The 24,709-nt window shown below is 39.9% G+C and overlaps 2 protein-coding genes across 9 annotated transcripts in view; one reads left to right on the top strand and one right to left on the bottom strand.

Moving 5' to 3' along the window:
* Positions 1-15,083, top strand: part of lnx1 (ligand of numb-protein X 1) — a 220,510-nt gene extending 205,427 nt beyond the window's left edge. For all 6 annotated transcript variants that reach the window (XM_072569430.1, XM_072569412.1, XM_072569388.1 and 3 more), the window contains one exon: positions 14,585-15,083. In XM_072569430.1, coding sequence (XP_072425531.1) covers positions 14,585-14,720 — 136 coding nt within the window. In that variant the 3' untranslated portion in view covers positions 14,721-15,083. The remainder of the gene's footprint in view (positions 1-14,584) is intronic.
* Positions 15,084-15,367: 284 nt separating this feature from the next.
* Positions 15,368-24,709, bottom strand: part of fip1l1a (FIP1 like 1a (S. cerevisiae)) — a 109,429-nt gene continuing 100,087 nt past the window's right edge. For 2 of the 3 annotated variants that reach the window (XM_072569462.1, XM_072569444.1), the window contains exons 15-16: positions 18,667-18,822; positions 15,368-15,986 (exon numbers count right to left, since the gene is read on the bottom strand). In XM_072569462.1, coding sequence (XP_072425563.1) covers positions 15,839-15,986; positions 18,667-18,822 — 304 coding nt within the window. In that variant the 3' untranslated portion in view covers positions 15,368-15,838. The remainder of the gene's footprint in view (positions 15,987-18,666; positions 18,823-24,709) is intronic. The other variant, XM_072569454.1, reaches the window with a different exon arrangement.

The following is a 24,709-nucleotide window of genomic DNA, read 5'->3' as shown; positions in this document are numbered from 1 at the left end:
TAGTTTCTGAACTTTAGCTACTGGTTGTATATCATATCTGGAAAAGATTGGCAGTTCTGATTCTATTGAATTTGAGCATGTTTTAATTGACTTGATTGCTGATCTGTTAGCAAAAAAGGAGTTTTAAAACGTACATAGATCTCAAAAATCAGCATGGATTCATTGAAGAATGAAGTATCAATTCTGTAAATAATTACAAAGCATAGCCACCCAGAAAAATAAATGAACAACATTGAGTAATAGAAATAGTGTAATGTTTTGTGTTTGAGAATCACAGATATCCAGGCTTTATTGTAGCCAGGATGGAGAGCCTCTCCACTGTGGCAAATATGCTGGAAATTGCCAGGACCCACAAATTCCATTCCCAAATATTGCTCTTCTTAGTTCTATAGGGTTGGGTTGTTGTCCACAGCAAATTTAAATGACCACTTGCATCCAATGAAATGGAGATTTTGTGTAGAATCTGGAATGTGGCTATTAGAGCTGGTCAAAGCAGGTTTGCTCCCAGTGCTCTTGTTTTGGTTGGTCATGGTAACCCTTTTGGAGAGCTTGGATATCTCAATGAATATGGTCTCTTTTTTGGGGGGTGTGGTGGAAATCTTTACTTTTGCAGAAAGTAAGTAAAAGTTGTGAATGACAGCAACGCACCCTCTTATTTTGATTTCTTCCACACAGACTGCTCAGGTCTGTGTGTGGCAGGGACTTCTGAAATCAGAAGTCAATGCTGGAAAATGCCAGTCACTGTGTACAGACTCGCAGAACAGCTCCGTAGCTTTGAGGAAACATTGAATTACAGTTATTTATTTCTCAACAGTCATTTCCAATACAGAAGTTTAAGTAACAGACCCTTCTTTAAAACATATTTCTTATTGTTTTATATTCATTCTCCTATATGTCTGGGTAATGTGGATTTTTAAAATTCATTCTTGGAATCCTAACATCAGTCTTTATACCCTGACGGGCAGAGTTTATCTTGTGATTTTTAAAAAAAAAGTAATAATAGCCTAAGCCAATAACAACTACATTGTCAAGGGGAAATTAGGGATGGACAATAAATGCTGACAATAAATTCTCAACGTCCACATCCCATGAACAAATAAAAACAAAATGGTCACTTTTCTGACTGTAAAGTGCACTCTCAAACTGTTGATGAGGTAAGGCAACTTCAGTCATTCTGGTACATGCAAGCAAATGTACATTTCAACCAAAGGGAGATGTGGATTGGGTTTTAAATCAACCAAATCTGATGTATATGATAGAATCCCTACTATGTGGAAGCAGGCCATTCAGCTCATCGAGTCCACACCAAAGTGCATCCCAACCAGATATCCCTATAACCCCACATTTCCCATGGATAACCTACCTAACCTACACATCCCTGGTCACTGTGGGCAATTTAGCATGGCCAATCCACCTAACCTGCATGTCCTTAGATTGTGGGAGGAAACTGAAGCACCTGGAGGAAACCCACACAGACACAGGGAGAATGTGCAAACTCCACACAAACTCCTGAGGCTGGAATCAAACCTGCTGTGAGGCAGCAGTGCTAACCACTGAGCTACTGGGCCACTGTATCTTGATTAACAGTTAATAATAGATTTGGTACAGGCATCATTGTCTTGCATTATTTCATTGCCAAACACTTCTTTATGAAACTTGGTCATATTTATGACACCAGTCTAGTAATGTGATATATTAAGTATGTAATTTTACATGATCACTCTTAAATTGGCTGTCTCTTCAGGATCATACTTTTTCTCCCCAGGGAAAGAGAACATAAAAGTTAAGAAGCCTCAAGTTAAATAGGAAAACAAACCTGAATGTAGTTGATAATTTAACTAAGTGTTATGTACTTATGCAGCACAGGATACATTGGTACACTTGATTCTGAACTCTGCACTTGTATTAATTTATGTAAATAAAAAGGTAGGAAATGGACAAGGGGAGAATATAACCACCCTTACACTGTGACTACCTGTCCTGTATTCAATAGTTAGAAAGGTTTAAACACTTGATAGATATAAGGTAAACTGCCAGTCCATAGAAGTAAAGTATGTTAACACATATTTGTAGACAGGGGACAGGCAGCTGCTCTCTTCAAATGGAAAGTGGTCTTCCATTATTGTTTGTCCAAAGTGAAGACTTACCCAACATTTCAACTAGCGAGCAGAATGTTGCCATCACAAGCAGAGACCAATGTACTCTGTACCAACTATCCATTCATACTCTGGTATCAATGAACTGTACTCAACTGACATGGATTTTATGTTTTTCTCTGTCCATTTCTACTGTTCATCTCTCAGTGGTTGCTTTTAATAAACTCTTTGGGTCCCAAATTCCTCTGTGCTGCAGTTTCTGCAGTCTTTCTCCGTCTAAATGATATAAATTTCTTCTATTCTTTTGACCAAAGTGCATAACCTAACAATTTCCCACATTATATTCCATCTGCCAAATTGTTGTCCTCTCATTTAACCTGTCTATATCACTTTGTAGAACTGTGTCATCATCAGCATTTGCCTTCTCACTTATTTTTCTGTGAGCTGCAAATTCAATGGTTCATTTGGTTCTGTCATTCAAGCCATTGATAAATACTGTAACTAATTGTGGACCCAGCATCATTCCTTTGGCATGCCAGTAGTTGCACCTTGCCATCCTAAAAGTGCCCCCTTTACACCAACTCTACCTTCTATTAGCCAAGCATCTGTCCATCTAGATACAAAACTCCCTACACCACCTTATTTCGTAGCCTTACGTGTAGTACCTTATCAAATGCCTTTTGATATAATACATTTGGATTTCCAACTGGTTCCCCTTTAACTATCCACCTTGTACCCTCCTCAAATAATTCATAAATTTGTCAGGCATTATTTCCCCATAATGAAGCCATGTGTATTCTGCTTGATTATATTACATATTTCTAAATTCTCTGCTATTACATTCTTTATAATGTTAAGATCTTCTCACTAACAGATGTTAAGCTAACTGGCCTTTAGGCATCTCTTTTTGTCTCCCTTCCTTTTTGAATAAGAGTGTTACATTGACAGTTTTCATTTCTCCAGGACTTTTCCAGATTTTCAGGATTCTTGGCAGATTACTGCTTCCTGGAAATTCCTTTAAAATTAAGCTCATCAGATTGAGGTGATTTATTGGCTTTTCACCCTATTAGTTTCTCCAGTACTATTACGATGTTTATCCCCCCCCCCCCCCCCACTTTAGTCCCTTGTTGTAATATTTCTGGAATGCTATTAATGTCCTTTACCATGAAGATTGATACAAAATATTTGTTCAACTCCTCTGCTACATTCCAGCTTTATTTCCTCAGCCTCATTGTCAAAGGGGCCTATATTTACTTTAGCCTCTCTCTTCCTTTTATATACTTAAAGGCACTCTACTGTCCATTTTTATATTACTTGCTGGTTTCCCTTTGTTTTCTCCTCTTTGTTAATGTAACATCATCTTTCGTTGGCTTTTTGAACTATCCCAGCCTTTTGGCTTAACAATAATCTCTGCAACATTCCATTTTTTTTAGATTTGATATTATTCATGACTTCCCTGGTTAACCATGGTTGGTTTATCCTCTTCCTAGAATAATTGTTCCTCATTGGAATATAGCTTTGCAGTGATTCATGAACTATTTTCTTAGACATTTGACATTTTGTCAGTCATCTTTACTGTTGAACTCCTTTCCCAGTCCACTCCAGTTCTACTCTTGCCCCTATATAATTTTACATTTGTTGCGTTCAATAGAGGCTCCCAGCTTCATTCCTGATGAAGGGCTTTTACCTGAAATGTCAATTTCCTGCTCCTCGGATACTGCTAACCTGCTGTGCTTTTCCAGCACTCTTGACTCTAATCTCCAGCTTCTGCAGTACTCACTTTCGCACAGTTGTTTCTTACTCAAGTTTCTCACTCTCAAACTGAAATGATAAATTATACCATATTATGGTCATTGTTTCCAAAGAGATTGTTTATTTAACATGCCTGATTACACATTACCAGGTTCAAAATAGCTTGATCCCTGATTAGATCGGCAACATATTGTGCGTGGAACTGGCCCAAGTAAACTCTGAATTCTCTCGGTGGCTATCTTTGCCAATTTGATTTTTGAAATCTCCATTAAGATGAAAGTCACCTATGATTAGTGTACTGCCTTTATTTTCTTAAACGTGGCCTCATTATCTCCTGATTGATTTTCTGTCCCACCATATAATTACCATGAGGGATCTATAGACTTCTGCTACCAGTGTCGTCATCTTGTTGTTTGTAGACGAATGTATTAATATTTTAGTAAGAATCTAATGCTAAGAACCATCTAGTTACCTATAAATTAATTTAGTAGAAATGTATTTTTAATTAAGTAGTTGCTGGGGGTAAAAATGGCAGTCAGTGGGGTAGTGTGCTTCTCCTGTGGAGTGTGGGAAACGTCTGCAGGAAGTGTGTCCAATTCCAGCGCTGTCAGACTACATGGATCAGTTGGAGCGGCAGTTGGACACACTTAGAAGCATGCAAGAGGTGGAAAGCAACATAGATAGGGGTTGGGGTTGGGGGCGGGGAGGGTCACACCTAAGGACGTTCTTGAAAGAGAGGGCCAGAGGTTGTGGTACACATTGGTACTAACAACATGGGCAGGAAGAGGGGGACAAGGTCCTGCAAAGGGACTTCAGCGAGTTAAGTTGTAAGTTGAAAATCAGGAACTCGAGGGTTGTTATCATGGGAATACTCCTTGTGCCACATGACAGTGAGGCGAGGAATAGGAAGGTAGTACAGTTTAATACTTAGCAGAAGCCCTCCTCCTTGTATCAGCTTTTTAGCTATGTGGATTGTTGGGATGTGCTGGGCAGGTGGGACCTGTGCAAGAGGACTGGTTGGAGGAGCACCAATATGCTGGTGTTACTCGGGAGGGTTTAAACTAGTGTGCCAGTAGTACAGGAACCAAAGCACTATGTCGGCAAGTGAAATGACTGAGGAGGAGTTAGAGACTAAGGCCAGAAATGCCAAAAGGAATAATAAACAGGGAGAGGTTACTGAACACAACAGGATTGGCAGTCTGAAGTCTATTTGTTTTTAACTTGAGGAGGATAACGTAAGGCAGGTGAACATAGCTATATTTATTAATCCAAGCTCTGTGTTGTTGTAGTTTTTACAGAGACTTGGTTGAGAGAGGAATAAGTAGAAAGTGAGGACTGCAGATGCTGGAAAGTTGGTGTTGAAAAGTGTGGTGCTGGAAAAGCACAGCAGATCAGGTGGCATTCCAAGAAGCAGGACAGTCGACGTATCAGGATGAAAGACCTATGTCCAAAATGACAACTTTCCTGCTCTTCGGATGCTGCCTGCCCTGCTGTGCTTTTCCAGTGTCACACTTTTCAACTGAGAGGGACAAGTCTGGCAGCTTAACATTCTGGGATTTAGGTATTTCAGACGAGCTGGATAGGAGTTGCATTATTGATTAGGCAGAATATCACAGCTGTATTGAGGAAAGGACAACTTGGAGGGCTCAGCCAGGAAGGCATCTTGTCTCTGATAGGATTATACTGCAGGCCTCCAAACAGCCACAGGTAAATAGAGGAACAGGTACGTGGACAGGTTTTGGAAAAATGTGAAAATGACAGGGCGTTGTGTTGGATGATTGTAACTTCCTCTACATTGACTGGGACTCGCTTAGCACCAGGGACTTGGAGGGAGCCGGGGTGGGGAAGCTGTTCGTTAGGCAAGACCAAGAGGGTTTCTTGAAGCAATATGTAAATGTCCAACCGGGGAAGGGGGCCATACAAGAGCCGGTATTCAGGAATAAGCCTGCCAGGTGATCCATGTTGTTGGGGGAGCTTTTTGAGATTAATGACCATAATTCCATAAATTTTAAATTACCTATGATAAGAGTAGTCTTCAAGTGATGCAGTTTGGAAGGTAAAATGCAAGAGGAAGAATACAGTAAATGCCGAACCTTCAAAAACGGGGATCGAGAGCATACAGGTCCACAGTTCCCTGAAGGTGGCAACAGAAGATAAGGTGGTCAAGAAGGCGTATGACATGCTTACCTTCATCAGTTGGGGTATGAAGTATATTGGCAAGTCATATGACCTAACTGACAGCGATGACTAGAGGCCCGACGGAAAGGTAAATTTTAAAAGATGTAAAAGCTTACTTCAGGAGGTCAGCGTTCTTCACTTTTTATCAGAGACAGTTGGAGTGGAAGGAGCAAGGACCAGAGGCCTGACAGGAAAGTAAATTTTTGAAAGATATAAAGGTTTACCTTGTAAATAAGCAGAGCGCACACTGAGCAGGAGCAGGCACAGGAGTGCTGGATGAGTGAGCCTTTTATATTTGGGTAATTGTTTTACCCGAAACACTATTCAGGTAGTGTCCCCCACCTGTCGTCCTCCTTCTCCTCTAACCAAAAAATGTTTCTATATGCCAATTGGTAAGGTGACTGGTTTCTTTATTTCTTTTTTATTTAATTTTTCAGTAGTATCGTTGGGAATTTAGAATAGTGGGAATGAAGGTTAGGGCAGTTGAATGTTCCTCCTGCAGAATTTGGGAGGTAAGGGTCACTAGTAGTGTCCCTGCTGACTGCATCTGTGGGAAGTGCACCCAACTCCAGCTCTTCGAAAATAGCGCTAGGGAACTGGAGCTGGAGTTGGATGAACATCAGACATTCAGGAGGTGGAGGGGGCTATTGAGAGGAGTTACAAGGAGGTAGTCACACCTCAGGTACAAGAAGAAGGTAGATGGGTTACCATCAGGTGATGGAAAGGGAACGGGCAGGCAGCGCAGGAAAGCCGTTTTAAATACTGTTCGGGGGGAATGACTTACCAGGGATAAGCAATGGGGCACAGGTCTCTGGAACAGTCTATCCCTGTTGCTTAGAAGGGAAGAGGAAGAGGAGCAGAGCATTAGGCACTGGGGATTCCATAGTTAGGGGGACATATAGGAGGTTCTGTGGGAATGAGAGAGACTCACGGTTGGTGTGTTGCCTGCCAGGTGCCAGGGTTCGTGATGACTCTGATCGTGTTTTTGGGATCCTTGAGGGGGAGGGGGAACAGCCCCAAGTCATGGTCCAAATAGGTAGGAAGAGAGATGGGGATTTAAAGCAGAAAGTCAGGGAGCGAGGGTGGAAATTTCGAGCTAGAACAAACAAAGTAGTTATCTCTGGTTTGTTGCCCGTGCCTTGTGCTAACGAAGCAAGGAATAGGGAGAGAGGAGTTGAACATGTGGCTACAGGGATGGTGCAGGAAAGAGGGTTTTGGACTCCTGGATAATTGGGGCTCTTTCTGGGATACGGGGGACCACTACAAACAGGATGATTTTCACTTGAACCAGATGGGTGAATGCTCTTTGGGTGGGTTTAAATTAATTCAGCAGGGGAGTGGGAACAGACATTGTAGCTCAAGTATACGGGAGGATGATAGTAGTGAAGTCAGAACTAAGATTTCAAGATCGCAAGAAGGTGGTTTAAATTGTGTCTATTTCAACACTAGAGGCATCTGGAATAAGGTGGGTGACCTTGCAGCATGGGTTGGTACCTGGGATTTTGATGCTGTGGCCATTTGAGAGACATGGGTAGAACAGGGACAGGAATGGTTATTGCAGGTTCCAGGATTTAGATGTTTTAGTAAAAACAGAGAAAACGGTAAAAGAGGGGGTGTTGTGGCATTGTTAGTCAAGGACAGTATTACAGTTGCAGAAAGGATGTTTGAGGACTCGTCTACCGAGGTAGTATGGGCTGAGATTAGAAACAGGAAAGGAGAGGTTACCCTGTTGGGAGTTTTCTATAGACCTCCAAATAATATGTAGAGGATAGGATAGCAAAGATGATCCTCAATAGGAGCAAGAGTGACAGAGTAGTTGTTATGGGGTCTTTAACTTTCCAAATATTGACTGGGAATTTTATAGTTCAGGTACTTCAGATGGGTCAGTTTTTGTCCAGTGGGTACAGCAGGGTTTCCTGACACAGTATGTATACAGGCCAACAAGGGGCGAGGCCGCATTAGATTTGGTACTGAGTAATGAACCCAGCCAGGTGTTAGATTTGGAAGTAGGTGAGCACTTTGGTGATAGTGACCACAATTCAGTTGTGGTTACTTTAGTGATGGAAAGGGATAGATATATACCGCAGAGCAAGAGTTACAGCTGGAGGAAAGACAATTATGATGCAATTAATGCTGAAAATGTGTTGCTGGAAAAGCGCAGCAGGTCAGGCAGCATCCAAGGAACAGGAGAATCGACATTTCGGACATCAGCCCTTCTTCAGGATGCAATTAGGCAAGATTTAGGATACATAGGATGGGGAAGGAAACTGCAAGGGATGGGCACAATTGAAATGTGGAGTTTATTCAAGGCCCAGCTACTGGGGTCCTTGATAAGTAGGTACCGGTCAGGCAGGGAAGAAGTTGTCGAGCGTGGGGGCCGTGGTTTACTAAGGAAGGTGAATCTCTCTTCAAGAGGAAAAACAAGGCTTATGTTAGGATGAGGTGTGATGGCTCAGTTCGGGCGCTTGAAAGTTACAGATTAATCAGGAAAAACCTAAAGAGATAGCTAAGAAAATCCAGGAGGGGACATGAGAAATCATTGGCGGATAGGATCAAGGAAGACCATAATGGTGTTCCATAGCTGTATCAGGAATAATAGAATGCTTGATTGGCTCTAATCTTACTCTAGTCATAGTAGTGGGAAGTTGTGTGTAGAGTCAGAGGAGATAGGGGAAGTGCTAAATACTTTTTCCAGTGTGAATACTGTCAAAAAGACAATATGGTTGAGGACAATTTTGAGAATCAGGCTACTTGACTAGATGAGATTAAGGTGCATAAGGAGGAGGTGATAAGAATTCTGGATTATGTAAAAATAGATAAGTCCCCTGGGCTGGATGAGTTTTATCCCAGGATTCTCTAGGAAATTTTAGATCAGCGAGCCTTACTTCGGTTGTGGGTAATGTGTTGAAAAGGATTATAACAGATAGGAATTATAAATATCAAGAGAAGAATAAGTTGATTAGGGATAGTCAGCACGGTTTTGTGAAGGGTAGGTTGTGCCTCACAAACCTTAGAGTTCTTTGAGAAGGTGACCAAACTGGTAGATGAGGGTAAAGCTGTTGATGTGGTGTATATGGATTTCAGTAAGGCGTTTGATAAGGTTCCCCACGGTAGGCTATTGTACAAAATACTGAGATATGGGATTGATGATGATTTAGCTGTTTGACTAGCTGAAAGAAAACAGAGGGTGACCGTTGATGGGAAGTATTCATCCTGGAGTTCATTTACTAGTGGGGTACACAAGAATCTATTTTGGGTCCATTGTTGTTTGTCATTTTTATAAATGACCTGGATGAGGGCATAAAAGGATGGGTTAGTAAATTTGTGGATGACACGAAGGTCAGTAGAGTTGTGGATAGTGAGAAGGATGCTGTAGATTACAGGGAGACTGCAGAGCTGGACTGAGAGGTAGCAAATGGAGAAAAGTGTGAGGCGATTCACTTTGGATGGACCAACAGGAATGCAGAGTAATGGTAAGATCCTTGGTGTCCCGGTACATAGATCACTGAAAGTTGCTACCCAGGTTTATAGGCTGTTAAGAAGGCATAGAGTGTGTTAGGTTTTATTAGTAGAGGGATTGAGTTTCAGAACCATGAGGTCATTCTGCAGCTGTACAAAACTCTGCTGGGGCCACATTTGGAGTATTGCATACAGTTCTGGTCACTGCATTATAGGAAGGATGTGGAAGCTTTGGAAAGGGTTCAGAGGAGAGTTACTAGGATGTTGCCTGGTATGGAGGTACGGTCTTATGAGGAAAGGCTGAGGGACTTAAGGCTGTTTTTGTTAGATAGAAGGTTGAGAGGCAACTTAATTGAGACACAAGATAATCACAGGGTTAAATAGGTTGGACAGTGAGAGCCTTTTTCCTCGGATGGCGATGGTTAGCACGAGGGGACATAGCTTTATATCGAGGGGTGATAGATATGGGTCAGACGTCAGAAGTAGTTTCTTTACTCAGTAGTAGTGGCATGGAACGCACTGCCTGCAAGAGTAACAGACTTGCCAACATTAAGTGCATTTAAATGGTCATTGGATAGGCATATGGACAAGAATGGAATAGTGAAGGTTAAATGGGCTTCAGATTGGTTCCACAGGTCAATGCAACATTTGGAATATTGTAGACAGTTCTGGTCACCACACTACGAGGATGTGGAGGCTTTGGAGCAGGTACAGAAAAGGTTTACCAGGATGTTGCGTGGCTTTCAAGATATTAGCTACAAAGAAAGATCGGACAAACTTGGTTTACTGAAGGATGAGAGGCGACTTGATAGAAGTTTACAAAATTATCAGAGCGATAGAATGGTTTGTCAGAATCTTTTTTCCAGGGGAGAAATGTCAAATACCAGAGATGGGTTTTAAGGGAAAGGGGGAAAATTCAAAGGGGATGTGAGAGGTATGCTTTCTTTTTGAACTCAGAAGGTGGTAAGTGCCTGGAATGCACTGGCAGAAGAGATTGTAGAAGCAGATATGTTTAAAAGGCATCTTGGTAGGTACATGAACAGACAGGGAATAGAGGGGTATGGACTGCATTAAGGTAACAGTTTTTTACTTGATGTCTTTATAAAGAGATGGCTCAGGCTTGGTGGGCTGAAGGGCCTGTCCCTACGCTATACTGTTTTTTTTCTGTTATTTTTTACCTTGATCCATATGGATGCAATATCATCCAATGCCTGTTTATTTCTTGCAATCACAGACTCTATCTTGTATTAACATCTACCTCACTAACCTTCTTTGCTGCTACTCCTTTTGAAAAGTCAATACAATAGAATATTTTGGTCCTAGCTTTGATCTCCTTCTATATCTCCTATAACTTTGATTACATGGTCATAGTCACGAGCCTGTATTTGTGCTGATAATTCACTTACTTATTTTGTTCTAAATACTATCTGCATTTAAGAGATATTCCTTTTGTATTTTTAAATTTCTGAGCATTGTCCCTTGTTTCCCCAAACCTGTCTCACCTACAATTCAGACTCCTATCCTTGATCACAGTTTGAAGTTTCTAATTCAAAGGGGTGTGGCCGCCTATTGAATCAATGTCCAGGTAACTTTCCCCACCGTGAAGTGGTGCAGTGTCAGCAGCTTGGAGCAGAAGTTGTTTTAGCTGCAAGTGATGTGTTGACTGTCAAACACCTTGGAGGCCAGCAGCTTCCCATATGATGCAGCATCACTCGACTTGTCATCCCTATTTTGTTAATTAAATCACTCTAGGATTCCTGCTCTATGTACTTGAATAATACCAATTCTGAACACTTGATTGTACTTTTTCCTGTTCGTTCCACACTAATATCAGTATCAAACCTAGCAAGCCCTTCTTAAAAAAAACTGAACCCAAGCACAAACTGAAGACTCTTATTTTCAGACTTCAGCAGAAAAGTGTCATAAATTCTACTCATCAGGCAAAACAGCCAAAACCCCTCTCTTTCTACTCCTGAAGATGCTCAACTCCAACACAATGGTGAAGGTTACATTCCAGTGCTAAATTGCAGTAAGTTGCCTAATAATTATATGTACCTGACATATGGCAGGAAGGCAATGGCCTAGTGGTGATACAGTTAGACCACTAATCCAGAAACTCCTTAAAAGGCATCGGTTCAAATTCAGCCACTGTAGATGGAATTAAGAATCTATTGATGACCATGTATCCCATCTAGGAAGGAAATCTGCTGTCTTCGCCTGGTCTGGATTCCATGTGACTTCACACCCACAGTAATGTGATTTACTCTCAACTGCAGTCTTGAAAGACAGAGCAAGCCGTTCAGGCACTACAAAGTCTCAACAAAGCAATAAAACCAGATAGACCACTGGCATTCACCTTGGAAATAGAAAAAAAAAGCACTGTAACCCTGCAAAGTCCTCTTTACTAACATGTGGGGGCTAGTACCAGAATTGGGAGAACTGTCCAATCCCTCCAATCGCAACAAGGACAGAACCCCCCCCACCCCACCAGTCCTCACCTTCCAACCTACTAACCTTCGTATAAACCGTATCATCCGCTGACATTTCTGCCACCTCCAAATGGAACCCACCACCAGGGATATATTTCCCTCCCCACCCCCTTCCGCAAAGGCTATTCCCTCTGTGACTATCTGGTCGTGGCATTGCCCCCCAACAACCCACCCTCCCCTCTTGGTACCTTCCCCTGCCACTGCAGGAATTGCAAAATCTGTGTCCACACCTCGCCCGTCACCTCCATCCAAGGCCCCAAAGGAGCCTTCCACATCCATCAAAGTTCCACCTGCACATCCACCAATATCATTTATTGTATCCGTTGCTCCCGATGCGGTCTCCTCTACATTGGGGAGACTGGATGCCTTCTTGCAGAGCGATTTAGGGAACATCTCCAGGAGACCCGCACCAATTAGCCCACTGCCTTGTGGCTTAACATTTCAACTCCCCCTCCCACTCTGACGAGGACATGCAGGTCCTGGGCCTCCTCCACCACTGCTCCCTCACCACCTGACGCCTGGAGGAAGAACACCTCATCTTCCGCCTCGGAACACTTCAACCCCAGGGCATCAATGTGGACTTCACCAATTTCCTCATTTCTTCTCCCCCCACCTTACCCCTGTTACAATCTTCCAGCTCAGCACCATCCTCATGACCCGTCCTACCTGTTAATCTTCCTTCCCACCTATCCACTCCACCCTCCTCTCTAACATATCACCTTCATCCCCACCCCCATCTACCTATTGTACTCTTTGCTACCTTGTCCCCAGCCGCATCCCCTTCACATTTATCTCTCCACCCTGAAGGCTCCCTGCCTTCAGCCCTGCTGAAGGGTTTTTGCCTGAAATGTCGTTTTTCCTGCTCCTCAGATGCTGCCTGGCCTGCTGTGCTTTTCCAGCACCATTCTAATCCAAACCCTGTCTCACAGACTAGTCAGGCAATAGCCTGACATAGTCATACTCATGGAATGATACCTTACAGACAGCTCACCACCACCTTTGCAATGACAAGTAGGGACAGGTAATAAATGCTGGTCAGCCAGCAATGTCCACATCCCAATGGTGAATTTTTAAAAAACCTACTTACATATCCCTCTGCAGACTGTGTCAACTTCACCACTTGCCTTCCCATCTATTCGTCATTGACAAATTTGGCTATTGTACATTCACTTTCCTCAGCCAAGTTATTAATATATACTAGGTATAATTGTGGCACACCATTCATTTTCATATGAATGGGTGAGATATTTGGAAGAAACTGAAATGTTTAAAAGTTAAGACTCAATGGAGCTGTTTTAGATACAAGGCTATGAAGTGTACAGTGGGAGAGTAATTTCTTCTGCACAGATTTGTATCTAAGGTGTAGACTAGTTTTCTAGGTCTTTAAGAAAAAATATTGTCATAAATACCATACAAACGCAAAGGTACTGGAGATGTCATCTGACATTGCTTATTTAGAGAAGGATAAGTTCTGTCAGGTAAAAGGAAAACAAAATAAATTAACACCCTTCATACTCACAGAACATTCCAAAGTGTTTCACAGCAAATATATTAAATTTAAAAAAATACAATGGCCATTCAGAAGGAAAAAGTTGGAAGGAAATGTTAAATTTGTATCTAAAATGAGGTAATTAATCTAACTCAGCAGCATCCATACTTAACCTTAATTCAGCTTAACAGCACTCAGCACCTTTGAGAAATTGAATGTGTGCATTTATTAACATGATCACCACGTGATTTTATAGTTGGAATTTTAATCATCACTATTTACACCCCTTTACTAAACCTCATGAGTTTAGACTGGCAACATTCCAAATATCCATGCAACGCCTCACAGAATGGAAACTATAATCATGATTAAGTCCAAGCGGCCTGTCTAACAATTAGAACAGTGAAATGCTGAAATGAAAGAGGGGTACACAGTAGAACGTAGATGGATTCTCAACACTGTTGTAGTACCTCCAGCACTGAAGGTGTAAAGTAGTAATATCTTCCCCCTTGCCTGTTATTCTATTTATCCATAAACAAAGCATCTCAACATATAATAGATGGATTTCAACTAAACTTAGTAGACAGAGAGACTCAAGGAAGATTGATGTATTTTTAAGCAGCATGCAGATCTAAATCCTGGAACTATTTAAAAGATCCGTTAACATTATGAAATAGGGTAAATTGCTTTATATTGAAGATTATATTGTGGGTTGTATTATCTAGAATGTTGTCTCAACCGCTGTGCCAGATATTGTCATTGCTCTCAAAATAATATGTTGTTGGAAAGACCTTGTCACAGAGATGGAAATGGAAATGGAAGAATATTTTTTTAAACACAAGTTACAGAGCATCAGCCAAACCAGGACAATGTTTAAGGACTAGCTACATAATAAAGAATTAATGGTGTGGTAGAGATATGCACGAGTGCTCTCTTCAAGCATTTGCTTTAAGGCACATACACCTAATTTGACAACCTAGAAAATTTACCTCCTTATCAGAACTGGAAACATATGTACTATGGGGAAACAATATCCACTGAAATTGTTGGTTTGTGACTGATTTGGTTAATTACTATAAATTTATTTAAAGTGCATGACTCATACTGTTTTGTCATTACAGGTGTGGAGATATGATTTTGGCCATCAATGGAAAGAGTACGTCAGGAATTAGTCATCCATGTCTAGTGAAGATGCTCAAGGAAGCGAGAGGAAAGGTTATACTCACCGTGGTGTCCTGGCCTGGCAGCCACCTATAGATTAGGTTATACCAACTTGTCATGAAAAGAACTACATAAAAGGCTACTAATTCAGCATAGAAGCAAAAACACTGAAATGGCTTTATATATCTCTGATAAGTTATAAAGCTTACTTCGCATTTTCTGAAGTTGCTTTGATATTTAAATTATATTTTCTGAAAAAAAAAAGTCTTAGTTTAAGCACTCATAGGCGTTGGATATTTAAAATTGATTAAGGAACTCAAATGCATCTTGTTCATCCAATTTTAATCGAGTTGAAAAGGGATTGAAATATACACAAGTTTTGGTGAATAGATTTTCTTAAACGGATACTTCAAATGTTATAGCAAACTTTCAGTAAAATCAGATGTCAATGACCAATAATGAGTATGTTTCTTATTTACAAAAAAAAAGTTGAAAGAATACCTTGAGTAAATCGTACCACATCTTAATTAACTTTTTAGAAATATCTGAAGTACCTGTGCTGCAAATATGGTGGCTATAATCAACTTGTACTTTCAGGAAACAAGTTCAGATATTCATTGATGCTTATTTAGTACTGACTCCTCAGTTCAACAGAACAGGTGCATTACATACATTAAGTCAGAGAGATTTCAGATACATACTGAACTAATGGAGGTAAAAGAAGTGTGCCCAAAAACAGGAAGTGCAATATCTTCATATTTACTTAATCAGCTTGCATGAAATAAAAAAAATACTATTATGACTAGATACAGACCCCACACAAATATATCTGGAGAAAATAAGAATCCAGCAAGGACAAATAACAAGTATACTTAATAACTGGTACTGTAAAAGAGAAGTGTCCTGTGTAGAATCTTCAGGAATACTAAGTCTCCTATTTACAGTTGTTAAAAGTACAACGACCAGCTTTTAAACAAAAAAACAAATTTTATTAATCTTCAATAAACTAATACAAGCATTGTAATTATGTTTTAATAACATAGTAGATGCTAAAAAGCACCAACACTTCAACAGTCCTTTGAAATAATTATGAATTTCTGACTTCTGCAGAAATTCTATTTAGTAGATCACCATTACCTGAATGAATTTCAAGCATTTCCAATATTTTCCATTCCAATCTCAGCATTATAACCAATAGGTAAGAAACCAGAGATTTAATTACTGCTAGCAGCCTCACTGGGCTCTGGTTCCTGGGAAATTTCCTCACTGGCTTCTTTATCTTCCTTGCTTCGTTTAGATTTCTTGTGTTTATGTCGTTTATGGCCATCCACCTCTTCACTATCATGGCGTCGTCTGCTGCTGCTATGGAAGAGCAATTGTTACTGTCACTGGTCTGTTATAAGCAACATCTATTTCCCAAATCACTTTTCACAGATCAAAATCTCTCCAAGATGTTAGGATAGCTTTTCAAATCCACAGATTTCAGATTACAAACAAAAAAATTTAGAACTGGACGGTGTGGAACATGGTTCAAACTAAGTAATTGATTGAATAAAATACAAATTCAAGCTACAAGTCAGGAAAATTTTCACAGGTTTACAAGCAATTAGAAAATCTTGTCATATTGCCTACGATTTTCTCAGACATACTACACAACTTTGGGGAATTAATCAATGTAATGGAGTATAAGTGGCCTTTTGATGGGGAACCTGGATTCAAATTTAGCTCTCGCAAACAGTTGAAAGGCACTCTTGCTGCTTAAATTCATCTTCACTGCAGTGAGCTTGGGCACTCTGTGATCCAATTCTTCTTGAAGAATCCATCAACCATGTAGAATTAATTTTGAAAACTACCACTTTATTCATTAGTTTTGGTAGGAAATGAAGAAATGGTGCAATTTTATAGTTGTGTGCTTTAGCAAGGCTCGGACTCAGCCAGGATGTTTGGTTCAGACAAACATATGAACCTACAAAAAGAAACAATTAGGAGCAGAAGTAGGCTATTTGGTCCCTCTAACCTATTCCTCCATTGAACAAGCTGTTTGAGGCCACAAACCAATGCCACATTCCCAATTACCCCAAAAACCTTAGGTTCCCCTAGTAGTCAAAAATCTTCCTCTTCCTTAAAAATATCAACTCACCCTGCTATCTGGGGTAAAAGAATTTCCAAAGACTCAAGACTCTCAGAAAATACTTTTCTCAATCTCAGTTTCAAAACTGTATTCCCTAGTCTGTCTCTCCCACAAGGGTAAACATCCTTTCAGCATCCACCCTGTCAAGTGCTCTCAAGACCTGTAGGTCTCAATAAGATCACCTCCTATTCATTTAATCTCCACTAGATACAGCCTAACCTGTCCAACATTTCCTCAATGTAATCCCTATCCTAGACATCAATCAAGTAAATCTTCCCCAAATTGCTTTCAATAAATCTGCATCCTTTTTTCAAATAAGGAATATAAACTGTGAATATGGCTTAACCAATGCTCTGTACAAGTGTAGCAAAACATCTATATTCTAATATTCCATAATATTCTATTCCTCCAGCGAAAGTGGACAAGCTCACATTTTCCTCTTATATTTCATCTACCAAATTTCCTCTGATGACCTAACGTATCTGTAAGTACCCTTTGCAGACTTTAGACCCTGTTCATATTGATCTTTCTTACCTATCTTTGCATCAAATAGCAAATTTAGTGACATATATTTGGTTTCTTATCCAAGTCATTTATATCCAAGATATAAATGCGGCGGGGGGAGGGGGGGGGGGGGGGGGGGGGGGGTGTGTGCATTTATTGGGACAAAATATAATTGGGGTGGCACGGTGGCTCAGTGGTTGGCAATGCAGCCTCACAGCACCAGGGACCCAGGTTCAATTCCAGCTTCAGGTGACTGTGTGGAGTTTGCACATTCTCCCTGCGTCTGCGTGGCTTTCCTCCGGGTGCTCCGGTTTCCTGCTACAGTCCAAAGATGTGTAGGTCAGGTGAATTAGCCATGCTAAATTGCCCATAGTGTTAGGTGCATTAGTCAGAGGGAAATGGATCTGAGTTTGTTACTCTTCAGAGGGTCAGCATGGACTTGTTGGGCCAAATGGCCTATTTCCACACAGTAGAGAATCTAATTTAATAAGTTGTAAGTGGTGGAGGCCCAAAGACTGATCCCTAGCACTCCAATCTAAAAACTAACCTGTGCTTCCTTTAAGCCAATTAATCCTTTCTACACATCCTCTTAATTTACTCCTTAAGATCATGAACACTTGCAATGCAGCCTCACAGCACCAGGGACCCAGGTTCAATTCCAGCTTCAGGTGACTGTGTGGAGTTTGCACATTCTCCCTGCGTCTGCGTGGCTCTGATGTGACACTACCTTCAATACCTTCAAGACATAAGGGCAATATTACTATGGGTTCCTCTTTGTCTATGCTGCTTATAACTTTCTCAAACAACTCCAACAAATTGGTCAAACATACCTTCCGTTTCCCAAAACTGTACTAGTTCTGCATTAAGATTTTCTAAGTGCTTTGCTATAACCTCATTACTAATAGATTCTAGCATTTTTGCATAACACATTTTAGAAAGCATAAAACTACAAAGGTAGCTAAACTGTTTCCATCCTTTCTTGAATGGGGGAGTAACATTTGCCTTGTACCAATCTGGTGGTGCATTTCTGGAATTTGAAAAATTAAAACCAATGCACATACATTCTCAGTAGCCCCCTCTTCTGATTCTCTGAATTGTTTTAATTCTAACAATTTTCTTCGTGTCTTTCCCTGGTAACTGTCATTATAATAAGTTCATTTTCACCTTCTGGTATTGTGACTGGTTTAACAATCCTTCAAGTGGGAAGGGTTTAGCTTTGTCACCAACATCCCTCGCCTTTATCAGCACAAAAATAATGGTAGGCCAGATGTGAATCTGTATTTTAGCATCATGGTTGCTGTTTCATCCCTTGATGCATCATAACACAGTGGTGTAAAAGGAGTATGGCTTTATTTTAAAGAAAATAAAAATATACGTAGCTTTACTAGAAACAATAAATTTTGTCACCTTCGGGAAGATTTGTGTCTCCCTTCTTCTTTGTCCCGGTGTCGGCGCTCTTTATGCCGATCCTCTTTGTCCCTGCTGACCTTGTCCCGATGATGGTAATCACGATCATAGCTTTTATCAGATGAATAATCTCTGTGCCTATATCGACCTTCATCACTGTGGGTGGAGGAATGAACAAAGATTAAAATCTTGATATAATTACTATTTTCTTGATATAATTACAATGATGACAAGATTCTTCCTCTTAAATATATTAGATGTACCTCCCTATTCATCGAACATTGTACAAATGTCCCTATTGAAGTATCTTCCGATTTCTATCAAACATATTTACTATTCATTCCACAACTGGCTAAATTACATCTCTACTTTTATTGTGCAGAAATACTTTGTATTCATCAAAATTTGCACAGACAGGAAAGACCATCAGTGAAGGGTTAGATTCAAAGTTTGCAGATGACATGAAACTCGGAAGAATTATAAACTGAGGCCAACAGTGTAAAACTCGGAAAGGACATTGACAAGGTTGGTGGAGTAGATGGAAAAGTGACAGATGAGGTCTAAGCAGAGAAGTGTGAGGCTACACACTTAGATTGGAAGAACATGGAGATAATATGTGGTACCATTCTAAAGGGGGTGCAGGAGCAGAGGGATCTGAGTGTATACGTACACAGATTATTGAAGATGGCAGGATAGGTGGACAGCATAGAGTATCCTCAGTTTTATTAATGAAGGCACAGCGCACAATACCAAGGGGGTGATGTTGAACTTGTTTCAGACCCTTGCTACAGAGTAGATAGGTCAGTAAAAGGAACAAGAATAGATTTAAAGTGATGTACAAAAAGGTAATAAGGGTGAGGTAAGTAAACACATTTCCACACAGCAAATGGTTAGGGATTGGAATGCACTGCTTGGAAACGTGGTAAAAGCTGATTCGGTAGACGCATTCGAGAGAGAATTGGATGATTATTTGGAGAAAAAGTGTGCAAGAATTTGGGGATAAAGCAGAAGACTGACACTAAGTAATGATGATTGTTTTAAAAGCTGGTACAGGTACAGTGACCTAAATGGACGTTTTCTGCATCATAACAATTCTGTGATTCACAATTCAGGCTTTTAGGAGGACCAAAAATTATTTGCTGATGTGATAAAAACATTTCAGGTGGATTAAGCTATTCTTGAGAGTAATTCAAACAATTATTTGTAGTAGAGTTAATGGGAAATAACAAAAGGTAAGAAAGTCACACATTGTGTGTTACATTGGAAGACAACACCCACCTTTGCAAAATTCCACCAACTCGTCATAACCACTCTTTCAATTACCAAGCAATTTAGATCCAGTCCATTAAACCCATTTGTAACTTCACAATTTTTGTTAAAGAGAGAAAAATCTGTTGGGCTGCACCTTGTGCCTTTTTCCTAAAAGGCAAAAGGTACGGGGTCTTCTCTAAAACTTATTTTTGGGTTACCTTAAGTCTTTTTCATCATTTTAATGTATGATAATTTGGTGATTCAAAACTAAGTTACTGAAGCCAATAGAGAAACAAAATGAAGCACATTTCCACTACATGCTAACAGTACTACTGCACTGCAAATAACAAAAACATAAATACAATGAACAAAAGGAGTAAATGGTAAAGCCTGAATTTCAGATGGGGATGCAACATTTTGAAAGTAATAAATGCATTTAAAAAAATTTTTAAAATAACAATGAAATATAGCATTCCCTAGAGTCCTGATGGGCAACTCTGGTCAAAGTGCTTCAATTCCAGAAACAGTCCAGAGACTATGATTCATAGAAAGTAAAACATGTTTCAGACATCAAGAATGTTGAGTGTTTGAAGGAAACGAACTTGTAAGAGCTGACTCTTACATGTGGCTGAGAGCATTCACAAGCATGTAAAGCTGCCAGAAAGCTTTAAGAATGCCAGAAGTAGTAAACAGCATTGACACTCAATGAAAAGGCATATTCTCACAATTAGCAAAATTGAAGCCTACATACATTTCCTATTAGAAATGCTTTGGCTAAAATGTAGTCATTAATTCATTTATCAAACATTAGATCATCACTGCTGAAAGGAAACCAAAAATTTACTGATTATGGAACATCTTAATGCTGGCAACAGAACAACATTTCAACTTTCTCTGGAGGAATATAAACTCACTTAGTATGGTTTTACAAAGTAGGCAGAAGAAAATATTTAAATCATTCACAGGGACAGAAAATCTCAGAACACAACGTCAAATTATAATAGTCTAAGTTTAGTTTAAAAAAAAATTTTTTTTTAAAACTAAATGGTCTCAGGCTATTATCATTCCTGATTTAATATGCATAATGAAGGAAGATTAGAGATTGTGAACCATAGAACCTATTCTATATGCATCTACTTGCAATAAATGGTAATGGAAGAATTCTGATCAAAAATATTTTGTGGATAGATTACTTTCATGTCATGACCTAAACAAACTGTTTTTTGATGTCAGAGATTTTCAAAAACTACTATTTTTGCAGTCAGAAGTAAAGCAAAATATGTGGAAGCTGAAAATCTGAGGGGAAAGATTTAAAAGAGACCAAAGAGGCAACTTTTTCCATGCAGATGGTGGTGCTTGTATGGAACGAGCTGCCAGAAGAAATGCTGGAGGCTGGTACAATTATAACATTTAAAAGGCATCTGGCTGGGTACATGAATAGGAAGGGTTTAGAGGAATATGGGTCAAATACTGGTAAATGGGACTAGATTTATTTAGGATATCTGGTTGGCATGGACGAGTTGGACCGAAGGATCTGTTTCTGTGCTGCACATCTCTATGACCATCTCAGAGATGCAAAGACACAAACAAGAGAGAGGTAAAAGCTGAAGTGAACACAAGTTAAAAGTAAGCAGGAAGAGAGAAGCAAAGTTTTATTTCTGTCTTGTATTGATGAGTAGCAATTTGCAATTGGTTTTTCACCTACAGTGATAGTACACTCAAAAGTTTGAGAACCTTGTTTTACAAGTGTACTTTTTGTTCAGTTGACTGGTATCAGGCAAGGCCCCCAGTGAAACTACAAGGACCTCCTCTCAACCACCAACTGCACAAATTAAAGGACAGACCATTCCTATCCAAAAGTTAACAGCTGGTAAATTTCAGAAACTGTAAACACAGTGCCACCAGTTGCAGAGAGGTTCAAGCAACTGTCATTCTCCATGGTAACATGGGTTTGTGCTAAAGATTTAAGGATGAGGAAGCAATGGGAGACTGCTGAGCTAACCTTCTGTGACTATAAGATGGAGATGCTAACTGGACAATGTGGTAGCATGATACCACTTTGGAGCTTTACCACTTCTGTAATCTAAAAAGACACAAGTTTATTAATTGTCTTAATAATCCATTGAAGTACATAAAGGTAAAGGTAAAGTCACTATAGTACCCAGAGGAACACAGGACTGCTGTCTCAGTAGAAAGAGATGACTGGTGATGGTTTAACCCGAAGGCCACAGTGTGTTAGGCAAGATTTAAGATTGAGAAGATGACCTCATGGTGACCTCAGTCAATATAGGAATTGAACGTGCGCTGCTGGTGTCATTCTGCATCACAAACCTGCTGTCCAGATAACTGAACTAACCAACGTACAACTGCACTGAAGCAACTTACTGTATGACATATAAAATAAAAATATTGCACATATCGAAACATAGGTTTGTACCTACCCTTACTTTCACCTATTTCAAATGGATTTTCAGAATACAAATAGTAAACTTATCTTTTTAGGTTACGGAACAGGGAAACTACTGCTCAGAAGTGTTTGCAGCAGTACTTCCTCTGACATAATTGCTTAAGATGCAAATAACTTACCAAAATTGCAATATGTTTAAATAATACTAGTGATATTTTCAGCTGAACTCAAGTTCTTCTTTTTTGTTTAACCTTTTCATCCTTTTCCAAATCTTTTCTCAATTTATTTACATGTATGTCAACAAGATGTTTTCCTTCTTCCCACTATGGTTTCTGAAGCTGTTATCAAGGATTTAATCAGTATCTTGATCAAGTTACCACTCCTTGGTTTGGACCTAGGTGACAGACACTAGTTAGTTCAGCACCAATGCAATGGTATAAACTGCTCTTTCCAATGTGACGGTATCAGCTCTACCTTCAGTGAGAGGGATACATTTTCATTTAAACTCAATTCTCTCAGTTTAGAATTTTTATTTAATGCCTTAACATTCTGCAAGGCAATTAGGGATAAGCAAGAAAATGTTGGCCCAGCTCGTGACACCCAATTCATATAAACAAATAAAAAAGTTAACTGGCTAAGACATGGCTATATATACAGTAATTTCTGTGGGATGCAACTTGGTGACTGACAGCAGTTTGAAAATGATTGAGCAATTTGACTTTGAGAATTTCTCTTATCACTTATGCATCATGAGCTCTGGAATACCCCAGTGACCTATCCTTTGGCCTCTATTTCTTATCTACATGCTGTCCTTCCATAATAACACCTGAAACTCTGTCAGGGTACACATTAAGATAGACAACACAAAGTTCTTCTCATTACCTCCAGTATCAAATTTGTCATGCTCTTTATCAATGAGCAGAAATTTTCTCCAACTAAATGATGGGAAGAACAAAGCAATTAACTTCAATACCAACCATAACATCTAGCCACCAACACTAGACTGTTTGCACCCTGGTACCCTATAATGTATTCACTCCATCACCCAGGTTGCCTATATTCAAAACTGTAGCATCGCCTTTGTTCATTCCCGTTCACTTTCCTGCTGCTGAAATTTTGTCCATAGTTCTGCTTCCCTTACCAGCCTTGCAAACTTACGTCTAGAAACTGGAGACCGTTGAGTTGCAAAACTGTCAGCAGAGCTTCTCAGGAAAAACTTAAATGTGGAGAGAAAGCACCATTAACATTTCAGGTCCAGTGATCCTTCTTCAGAACTTCTCTGGACCTTAAATGTTAATTCTGCTTTCTCTCCGCACATGTTGCCAGACCTGCTGAGTTTATCCAGCAATTTCTGTTATTTCTCATTTCCAGCATTTGCAGTTTTTTTTTAAGCAGAGGTTTTTCAGTGTTATTCACCCAACACTCATGTGCTTGCTGATCTACATTGGTTTCAAATCAGGCAATGCCTCAATTTTAAAATGTTTATTCTGGTTTTTAAATGCTTCATGGCCACAAATCATTTGACATCTGTAACCGCCATTAGTATTACAACCCTCAGATCTCTGCACTCGTTCTTCCGGCCACTGCACCTCAGACATTTTTCTTCCGCGATGGTTTCACCATTCAAGATATCAAAGGGTATGGTATAGGGATAAAGCAGAAATGGGGTACGGAGTTGAATGATCAGCCACGATCATGTTGAATGGTGAAGCAGGCTTGATGGGCTGAATGGTCTACTCCTGATCCTATTTTCCATGTTTCGATGAGCTTGGAATAAACTACACCACTCCTCCTCCTTTGAGACACTCGTTAAAATCAAGTTTTAGTGACCTGTTTGAATATCCCTTCTTGTTGCTCATTACCAAACTGCGTTTGTAAATTACTCCCATGAAATGCTTTGAATGGTTTAATATAAAAAGTGCCATACAATTATAGGTTATGATGTTGACGTTTTTGTGACTTTATAACACCTGTGGCGAGACTATTGTCGCAAAATAACCAAATTTACTGAATGCTTCCTCTGGAACAAATTGCAAGAACAAAAGCAGAAATTGAAAAATGTTCTGAAAGAGGATCAATGGACCCAAAATGTTAACTCTGATTTCTATCCTCTGCCAGACCTGCTGAGATTTTACAGCAATTTCCATCTTTGTTTCAGCTTTCCAGCATCCACAGTTCTTCTGGTTTTAAAAAAAGATTAACAGCAAGATTTCACTTTGTGTAACTTCTTTAATACAATCAGAACCAGCGCATAAGAATGAACAACAAATGGATGAACAACAGAATCAATAAATTTCCCATTAAATAGAATCATAGAGACGTATAGCACGGAAACAGATCCTTTTGGTCCAACTCGTCCATGCCGACCAAATATCCTAACCTAAC

Source organism: Chiloscyllium punctatum, chromosome 1 (assembly GCF_047496795.1).
Source record: "Chiloscyllium punctatum isolate Juve2018m chromosome 1, sChiPun1.3, whole genome shotgun sequence".
Taxonomy (NCBI): domain Eukaryota; kingdom Metazoa; phylum Chordata; class Chondrichthyes; order Orectolobiformes; family Hemiscylliidae; genus Chiloscyllium; species Chiloscyllium punctatum.
This window is presented reverse-complemented; position numbering and strand designations above follow the sequence as displayed.